This window comes from Ambystoma mexicanum, chromosome 1q (assembly GCF_040938575.1).
Source record: "Ambystoma mexicanum isolate Mex_15411 chromosome 1q, UKY_AmexF1_1, whole genome shotgun sequence".
Classification (NCBI taxonomy): domain Eukaryota; kingdom Metazoa; phylum Chordata; class Amphibia; order Caudata; family Ambystomatidae; genus Ambystoma; species Ambystoma mexicanum.
Window position 1 is genome coordinate 839,227,966 of NC_090922.1, and position 10,341 is coordinate 839,238,306.

The 10,341-nt window shown below is 45.1% G+C and overlaps 1 protein-coding gene across 7 annotated transcripts in view; it reads left to right on the top strand.

Moving 5' to 3' along the window:
• The window catches only part of LOC138537634 (ADAMTS-like protein 2), a 678,742-nt gene extending 670,217 nt beyond the window's left edge, over positions 1–8,525 (top strand). For 4 of the 7 annotated variants that reach the window (XM_069641464.1, XM_069641470.1, XM_069641466.1 and 1 more), the window contains exons 17-18: positions 6,258–6,402; positions 7,422–8,525. In XM_069641464.1, coding sequence (XP_069497565.1) covers positions 6,258–6,402; positions 7,422–7,540 — 264 coding nt within the window. In that variant the 3' untranslated portion in view covers positions 7,541–8,525. The remainder of the gene's footprint in view (positions 1–6,257; positions 6,403–7,421) is intronic. The other 3 variants (XM_069641465.1, XM_069641469.1, XM_069641467.1) reach the window with 1 other exon arrangement.
• The last annotated feature ends 1,816 nt before the right edge of the window (positions 8,526–10,341 follow it).

A 10,341-nucleotide genomic window follows, 5' to 3' on the forward strand; every position in this document is an offset into this window, starting at 1 on the left:
TAACAGCATTTGCATTTCTTATGAGTCCTTAGATTATAATTTATCAAGAAAAAGGTCTGTTAACTATTCAGGAAAAAAGGAAAAACACAGGAGGACTCCAATGGAGAGACAGAGTAGGGCTTTTGATCACATACCATTACAATCAATTAGTAGCTCAGTCAGTGCCGGCCGAGTCACTAGTCTATGTTGATAGCTGCCACTGTCGCGCTGCCTCCATTTGTATGATTTTGTGGACCATTACCTGGAAGTGCAGACAGAATAATTCCAGTGCATGGAAAGGCATCCCAAAGGTCTTTTCTTATAATTCCAAAATGTGCCCGCAGAACCTGGTTTAATTGGTCCTGTCAGTAACACCCCCTCCTGAACAGTGCTACCATTGTGAGAAACCAGCTCACCCGCTAGTCCCTGGGGATCTCTCTCAGGTAGCCAGAGCCTGGCCATCATCTTTGGATCCAGACCCTGGGGGTGGACCAGTGTGGAAGGATCACCTGGTTGAGGGGTCTTCGGGGAGTGGGACGCTGGATGGCGAGAAGCGCTTTCCTTCCCCTGTAACATCTTTAACCCATCCTACCAAGTAGGATATGTGGGAACTTTAATTCCCCTGCCCCCCTTTCCCTTCTCCAACACTTTCACACGGACAGCACGCTCTGGGAGAAAACAGACTCACACTTGAGCAGTGTACCTGACATGTCCCGCTGCTATGGTCAGACGAAGTCAGGCAATTACTGACAATCACTCACACCTGACTTCCATTAAACTTCCCCAGGCGGAGCACGAAAGCACACTCTGAGCGAGGCAAAGACAAGAAGGAACAGCAGTTTAGAGTTGGCAGCTGAACGAGAGGAGAAAAATGGAAAACTCATAAGGGTTTGCAAGGAGGGAAATACCCTTGACCTTTTCGGAAAGAAACCATTACTTTACAGAAACCTTTGAAGCAGAAAGCATAAGGCCAGGAAACCTGACTGAAGACTCCTTCATTTGGTGTCAGAGATTCCGAAGGCCCTCCCGCATAACCAACCAAGGTGGGGAGGAGCGGCAGCCGCCGGGATATCGTCCTTGGCTCTAAGAACGAAGAAACAGTAGAGAGATCAACACACCCGGTGATTTGGGTAGACCAATGCAAGACCGGTCTGTGTTGAGGTCAAGGTTGCAAGCAGCAACATTGTATAATGAGCGCTGGAACGAACATTGTTACACGCATGTGATGAAAAACACAAGTAAAGCTGGGGAAATGGAAAACAACGCTCAAAACATACTTCACAATCCAAACCCAAATCAGCATAAATGGTGGTGTGGGGAGGAAGATGGGAAACTTTAATCTTCAGATTAAAATCAGAAAGGCTCTTGATTAACATATGCAACAGCACAACAATCATGTTCCAAGGCACACATGCTAGTCTCCTAACTCCTGCAATGATCCTCTCGCACCTACAGTGGACAACCGAAAGCTTGTGCACACCAAGTGCTGCCCATCTCAGACACAATCTTGGGCTTGATCAAAGCAATTGATATTGCATACATTAAATGAATCGTACGTTTAATTTTATTATTTTATTATTTTTTAACAAATTAATCGTCCAATACATTAGAGTCTTCGATCACTCATACAAATCACTAATACAAGAATGAAAAATGACTGGAAAAGCTACAAAAATGATATTCCTTTGAAAGCAACATAGAACAAAATATGTTAGATGTACATAAGAACAGTGTCCATAAACATAGGGTATTAACATAAAGGTAAATTGTTCTTTTACTGTTGCTGTCCAAGTGATCCCCTACCATGAATCAAATGCTCCTTATTCTTGTCCTATTCTAAAGAAGAGAGGTTGTTGCAGGATCAAATTATTGAAGGCCAAAGTTCAAATTGTTAAAGTCCAATAGCCAAATCCCAGGTCAGTGCAAAGTCATTTTGTACTGCAAAAATGACTTTGCACTGACTTTGCACAGCAAAAATACACTTTGCAAAGTTCCATGAATCAGGGTATGTGTCGGCAGTGCAAAGTCACTTTGCACCGTGCAAAGAATTCCATGAGTCAGGCCCTATATTTTTCTAGAAGCTGCCACTCTCTTCAGGGCAAGAATCTCTTTTTAAGAATAATGTATTGTGTGCCTGTTTGTGATAGGTTGTGTATTGCGTATGTGGTGCTTGAATGCTTGAGGAATCGCATAAGAGCGGGACCAATTCAGTCAATTTCGTGTCGCTGCACAGAAGAATGATGTGTGCGACCTGCGTGGGCAGCTGCTATTGCTATGGGAATGAATTTCACTTAATACAAAAGACTTTCCAAAACCTTTATTCCTTTGGGGGATTTTCCACTAGAGCCGGAGAGAACGTGCACACTTCTTTATGGCTGTTAGGGATTTCCCAGGTGAACCAATCACGTTCCCTCCCTGACCTTTCCTTGGAGTTAAAGCGAGCACTTCCGCTGCGTGCGTGTTTGCTCCGTCAATCCTCTGATAAGAACTCTGACCAGAGCTAGCATTGTAGAGAGAGCATTGTAGCAAAACAAAAGTGGGCAAAGCAGATATGTCTGGCTTTGTAAATGGAGCCGGTTAGAAAAAGAATAGAAACAAAAACAATATAATGGAGTACAAAAGTCAAAAACAAACCAACGTACCGAGCAACACGGAAACAAGACGTGCTTTTAAAAGCATTTTTTACGATTTGCTTCCCAACGTAGCTGCGCTTGCTCCTACAAAATAGATGTTTCTATAACAGAGCTTCCATCCGGATGCTCTCGTCCTGGAGCTGCGGACTGGCAGCTGGGCCCCTTTAGTACAAGAGCTCTGGGGCCAGATTACAGAAACGTTCCCCTGGCGCAAGTGCAAAGTTGCACGGTATTAGCACTACGGCAAAGTTTGCCCTATTTTTAAAAACACTGGGACACATTAAAAAACCATTGCTCCTGGACAAGTGCAGTTTGGCATATTAAAAGCACCAGGGAAAAAATTGCCCTGGTGCAAAAAAGATGCATTTTCACTACATTTTTGCACCAGCGCAAATTTTGCACTACTGCTAATACGGAATGGTATTAGCACTAGGGCAAACTTTGCCCTGATGCAAAAAAGCATCACAAATGTATCTTTTTAGCACTAGGGCAATTTTAGCGCTGGTGCTTTTAATATGCCAAACTGCACTTGATGAGGTGCAATGGTTTTTTTAATGTGTCCCAGTGTTTTTAAAAATAGGGCAAACTTTGCCCTAGTGCTAATACCGTGCAAACTTTGCACTTGCACCAGTGCAAAGTTTCTGTAATCTGGCCCGAGTTGAAACTCTCGCAAACCAGAGCTAAAAAGTAGTGGAACTGTGACCCTGCTGTAACTGGGCGGGAGCATCAAGGAAAGCCGACATTAAGGGAGTGAGATGAGGGCAGGTAGACAGCCTAGATGTTACTGGGAGAAGGGTGGCTTTGGTTGGTGTTTCCTATGCATAGTGTAGAAACACAGCCCATTTGATTCTCATTCTCAACCCTACTATGACATTGTATATTGTCGTACATTATGTCCACATGCTTTCAATTTATTGGAGATCAAGTGTAAAGAAATGTAGTGGTACATTAACCTCTATGTTTAAATTCAAGAGGAAGAGTGCACATCCTGACTTTTAATGCAGCCCAGTGATGTTGGCTGCTCTGCATCTCCTTGTAGACACTCTGGACGTTGTTATTGGAGATGCTGATAATTACTCCGAGTCCCAGAGCAGTTGTGCTTGTGTGAAGAATAATTGTGCATACCTTTGAGTTAGTATAAAATGGGAAGCGGACAAATATCAATATTAAAAGGATGAAAAGATCCAAGAAATAAGTTATTTGTTTTGGCAACCAAGATTCTGCCATGTCCTTTCAGATGTACACATTATGGATAAATCAATGAACATGTGCGTCTCTACTTTTACAACATACTTTCCAGAATAATTCCCTTAAGTAAGCTTAGATTGCTTTATAACTTGCATGTTCAGCTGGAGCCCAGGCGAAATTATATCCTCTAAAGAGCCTACCAAATCAATTAAAAAGTTGTGCTTTTACTGCAAAAGAACTCCCATACCAAACTGCTCAGTGGCATGTGCATTGATGGGAACGTAACATTCTTGATGTCTCATCACCATTGCTGCAGTCATAGCGAGATTCCCAGTGTTCATTCAGGAAAATAAATCAATTGATTTCCCTCTAAAGCCAATGCCATGAATCGTTGTGTAGAGGAGGACCCAAGTACGTCTACTAAAAGCTCCACCCCCATGTTGCCTATATGTTGGGAACCGGAAATAGCGACACGTGCATTACCAGTGAGGATGCCAATACCGCAAAGAGTTCTGAGACAAGGTATCCATTAAGAAAACCTATATGCATTCACGAAGAAACAATGGTCTTCTGGGCAGGGTCCCGGAAGAAGTGTGAAAACGAATGAGAAAAAGAACTGGTGACGTCATACGAAGCAGAACTGACGCACTCAGAAAATATACAAATGAAGAAAGAATATAGACATTCTATAGAATCTGAAGATAAGGTGTCGAAGATAAGCAACATTTCGGGATTGAAATGAAGATGCTTGTGCGAAGAAGCAGTGAAGAAAATGCAAAGTCATTTTACACTTGTACAGATGCAGCAACGCAAGTAGATGCAGAAATCTTAATGCTGGCTATGTAGTAAATAGATTGCGGCGATGCGCCAATGTATATTCATAGGAATTTATAGAATCTGGATGTTCCACAATCCACTTTCGCAAACTCAAACCCTGTGAATTGAGAGGGCTCGGAGCGTGGCACAGTTGGAAAATAGCTGATGGCGAAGGAGAATTCAAGAAAGGCTGGTTGGCCCAGCACCAAGAGCCGAGGCCACCATGAGCCTGGTTGTCTATCAAGAAGCTACAATGAACGAGGGAAAGAAACAATCTTCTGTTTGAGGTGAAATGGAAAGACATTGAAGGTGCCAAGAGTTCATCATTTAATAGTATTATATGCAATGAAAAGCTCAGAAACTTGGTCTCCAGTCACATTATCAGATCGAAATAGACTTTGGGTCGAGCTACACCGAAACCGGAAGATAAGACCATGCCATACTCCCTTTTATTCTCAGGCACAGAGAGCTTCTGCAAGGCCAAGTTCAAAGCCTAATTGAATGGCAGACCGCCGGAGTGATGATAGATGTTGGGCTAATTGGGTGGGGAGGCATGACCAGGAAAACCGTTTGCAGCACCTGGGTTAACCAGCTTGTGTGCTGCTAGCAAGTGGAATATTCCAGAAGAGTATATTTATGGCAGCCAATTGTAGAGGGTGACGATGAAGATGACTTGCACTAGGGGAGGGCTTAGTTGTCCACCTGATGGTAGAGACCCAATCACAACCCCGGTCAGTATGGAACGTATACCTAGATGTTCCCTGTAAGCCTATCACTTTCCTTAGTAGGTTTTTGTAGTTTACCATGTAGTGTGACGTCAATGATGATGAATTTTCACTATCTACGAATGCTTTTTTATGAAATATTTCGAGAGATTGCTTGTGCGACATCAGATGATGTCCATTGTACTCCCTGTTTTAGATAATTGAAAATAAAACAGCATTGAGTTTTGCCAACTTCCTGAGTCGGTTTGAATATTGATGTATGAGTAAGTTCTGCATCCCCATCCATCTCTAAGTATTGCTACCTCGTCTTAAAGAGCCTCAGGTCCTGGGGTTCAGTTGCATTCACTAAATCTCCATGTTAGCAGCCTGAGGTTCACCAACCTTTTCCTCTTGGATTTCACACTCGGAGCTTGCGTTAATAAAATCATACCAAAACAGGAATCATTGCACCTCTGTAAAGCATGCAGAAGTGAGAAGACACCAGCTTCTATATTTCTTCTCACATGGGTCCTTTAGGTGGAAACAATTGCGTGTTGTTGTGGTTATCTCTCCCACACGCCATTCTCCACCCAAGGACCCATGTGAGAAATATAGAGCCTGCTGCCCTCTGACTGCTGACCACTTTACAGAGTTATGATTCTTGAATAAAAGCCCTGTTTTGGTATCATTTTATTAACACAAGCTCTGAGTGTCTGGGTGTCCTCTGACTGCTGAGTGCTTTGCAGGGCCACTTGTTCGTATGATTCACAGCACATTATGGGTAGGTCACATATTAAACAGAGTCACCTATCAAAATTCCTGTAGTTTGGTTTGTGCTTTTTGTCTAATTCTCATTGCTTCTGTCTCTTGCTCATTGCTTATTGCTTGACATTCATCACCGCCTTTGACCACCTGTCTCTTTTTTTGTCCCTCACAGTGCAGTGCCACCTGTGGCACTGGGCAGCAAGTGCGAGAGGTGAAGTGCTACCAGGGTGAACAGCTGGTGCAAGGGTGCGACCCACAATCAAAACCTGAGGACAAGCAGATGTGTGATCTTCAGCCGTGCCCCACTGAGTCCCCAGGTGAGACCAAGCATCATTCACTGTACAGACTGGGGCAGTGCTGCAGCTGCAGGGGATAACAGTGCAGCAACAGGGGCGAAGCTGTACGACTTCACAATGAATAGACTAGTTCATAACTGCAGGGTAAAGCATGACAGGGAGTAACACAGCCAGGGCACAGGGTACCACTTCAGTGGAGGGGTTATCAATGTAGAGGGAGAGTATATATAATACTTTAGAGGCAGGAGGTATCATTGCATTGTCTGCTTTCTTTCTCAGTAAGGATAAGAAGGGGCTCCTGGACTAGCCGTAACCCACAGCCAGTCGAGTTTCCGCTTCAATCCCTAGTCTGCAGACCGAACTCGTAATGATTTAGGGAATTGTTTCTGTTGCTGTTCCACACATGTTGCTGAGCTACTGGTCTGGAGCATCAATATTTTTCCCTTCTGGGTCCGTTTTCCTTTTTCATCACTACGTCACTAGGCATCCAGGGTGGGCGACACCTTCCACTGTAGCTCGGGAGTGGATCGTTGCTGTGCTTTTTGTAAATGGCACTATGTGTCCTGGGCCTGTCTTTGCGTCCTTTCCCTACTAGATCATGCCACTAGGGACGCTTCCAAAAGGGTGCAATTTGGACAGGCACGGTCCTGGAATTCGCTCGATGAGTCGATAGTTTGTCAAAGTGCTGGCTATGTAGCTGCTTCTCACATGGAATGGTTCAACTTTTGTACGGTAGGCTAATTCTTGAGCTTTTGTCTGAGTGGCCCGACTCATCCTGGTCACACCCTAGCAGGCTAGCGCGCCCATTCTAGTGATGTTTTCTTCTTCATTACATAGCTTCCAGTGGCAAATACTCATCCTTAATAAACGAGAGGAGCTCTAGTATCAGGAGATAGACTCTTATATTGAAAAATATAGATTTCTCCCTTGTGGGACCTTTTCATCCATTCACCTCCACCATGTTAATTATTTTATCCATGCTGAACCTGCTCACCTTTCCTTCAGTTAAATTAAACGTCGTGCATTTGTGTCCTTTGCAGGTGAAGATTGTGAGGATAAAGCGACAGCGAACTGTGTCCTGGTATTGAGGGTGAAGTTGTGCTCACACTGGTATTATCGAAAGGCCTGCTGCAGGGCCTGTCGTGGAAAGGTGCAATGATAACTAACAGTATGCCACCTACCCACAACCAAAGCCTTCCTGCCCTCTCCTCACCCAAATCTTGGAATAATGAGGGAGATGACAAATACAACTCTGAAATCCTTGTCTACAGAAAAACCTGAATTATCTGAGTGAAGACTGCAATGAGCACTTGGACTCTATCTTCCAATGCAAACAAGAATGGCTCCCAACAGCAAATGAAGAGTGGCAGTCCTGGCACAACAGGCTTACTTTGGGAGGGCTTGCAGAAGAAGTGAATGGGCACCTGTCATGCCAGAGTCCTAACTCCAGGATTGCCCAAGGCGTGTGGAAGCTCTTCGCCCATCTTCGCATGCGATTGTTAGTCTTCACTGAAATTCTAACATCATCAGGGAGCTGCAGCGTATGAATCATATGCTTAGGAGCTGAACTGTTATATGGGTAGGGTTGGCAAGTGGCAACAGCAGCTTTTCCAGAGGCGTGCTCTCATTTTTAGTTTATTAAAAGGGAATTTATTAGCTCTTAATGTTAAAGGAGTCATCTTTATCTTAATAGAAATTGAAACCATTCTCAAGTTTTCCCTTTCTTCAAACTCTCCTGGCTCTTTGTTTTTACACTACATGTCCCTTTAAAAAAAACTGTGGATCAATGGCCTGCAGATTTGAAATGTGGAGATGTCCAGCCGTAGATGATATTTAACAGGTAAAGGACCCAGTGAGTAAGACCTACTGGAAGATTTGTGATGCCAGCATTTGCGATTTTAATGTGAGAGAGAGGGATGAAACTGATTGCACAACATTTTTCTTTATAAAGTTGTTTTGTTCTGGGGTGACTCAAAGCTTTCATCTCGTTGGGTGCAATAAGTGGAAAGTTTAGGTTTAAGCACACGTTGACTGAAAACAACCCTTATTGCAGCTTTCTGCACTCACGTACGAACCCCTCAGTCTTTCTCACAACTTTTTGAAAGTTACTGGTAGCCTGAAATGATTTTGTGAATAAAATTATCCAAAAAAGTTTTGTCCTCGTATTTCGTTTCCTGTTGAAGCTCTTAGTACAGTGAATGGAACCTTGCAAATTCCAAGATGGCTGCCGTATGATTCCATATCGGAACGGGAATGCTCTGATTACTTACCGGTAATCTTCATTACTCCTAGTCCTACTCTTCCTTGTCACAGTACTTAGTTCATGAGGTACCTGCCTCCGACACAGGACCTTCTTCTATTTCTTTAAATCTCTATAACTCCTCCCCCACATCCATGTCACTCAGTTTCATATTACCAAGCCGGAGCATGGGACCTTCCCCGGAGGGAGGGTGAGGAGGGTCGTCAGTACTGTGACGAGGAAGAGTAGGACTAGGAGTAATGAAGATTACCGGTAAGTAATCAGAGCATTACCTCCACGTCCACTCTTCCTCGTCCCAGTACTTACTTCATGAGGTATACCAAAGCAGCAACGGGGAAAAGGTCCCAATGAGACACAGAACCAAAAACAGTGCAGCAAAACACACCCACAATAACTCTTAAATCACATCCCCACAGACAAAACTCCAACCACGAAGGAACCAACCCCCGAGTGGGAGAAACTCAACCCATAGCGGTTGATGAAAATGCCTAGACCAGCCAAGGCGGCAGCCATACAAATCTCTTGCAGAGAAAAACCCTCCTTGCATCGGCCCAGGAAGCCGCCAAACCCCTGGCAGACCGCTCCCGATAGTGCGCAGGCACAGGCAGGCCAGAAGCCACATAGGCCCTAGAGATCACAACCCGGAACCAACGGAAAATGGAAACCACAGATGCGTTATGCCCAGCCCCAGCCGGACCACAAGCAATCAGAAGACTATCAGATTGGTGGAAAAAGCAAGCCAAGCCAAATACTCCAACGCGTCCCGTCGGACATCAATGTTAAGCCGAGCCACCTCCTCAGGCGCTCTTGGATCATGAAAGAAGTCAGGGAGAACCAGACCCTAAGAGGTGTGAAAACCGAGAGACAACTGAAGGGAGAAACATCGGACCACACCCCGGCACCACCGAGTCTGGCAGCACCCTCAGGAAAGGAGCGTGACGTAAGAGAGCCCCAATCTCCCCAAGCCTACGGGCAGAAGTGAGGGAAATAAGAAAAGCAGATTTCAGTGTAAGATGTTTGATATCAATCCCGGAAATGGGCTCAAAAGGAGGCCCGTTAAGGAACCGTAATAAAAGAGGGAGATCCCAAGAGGAAAGCCCTTTATCAGCACAAGGACGGGAAGAAGAAAAACCCTGGATCAATTTCCCCACCAACACCTCCCCATCCAAGTGACCGTCAGAGTCCCCCAAAAGTAATTTCATGGAGGCCTACTGAGAGCGAAGCCTGGAAAAACTGCCAGGCCCCTGTCAAAACCCCTCCTGAAGGAACTGAAGGATAGCAGAGGCCAGAACGGAGGGGAGGGATCCCAGACCGCCCATACCAGTCTCGGAAATGGCCCCAGTGTCTGCCTAACACCTTCAGAGTGGAGGGTCTAAGAGCACCCATTTGGACCCAACTACAGGATCTGAGAACCCCTGAGATATCAACCTAGACTGAGCAATAGCCACACCGCCCACTGCATCTGGTGGAATTCCAACCGCAGATCCCCTTGAAGGGGACACGGCCACCTCGGAACCAGCCAGGGTTCCTAGGACCGAAGCTCCAACAGAGAGGGGAGCCAGCTCCGGCGGGACCAGAATGGAGCTAACAACAACACAGTCACCCTGGACACTCTGATGCGCCAAACCACCCGGGGCAGAAGGGGAATAGGCGGAAAGGCATAAAGGAAAACCCCAAGGTCACTGTACAGAGAGGGCGTC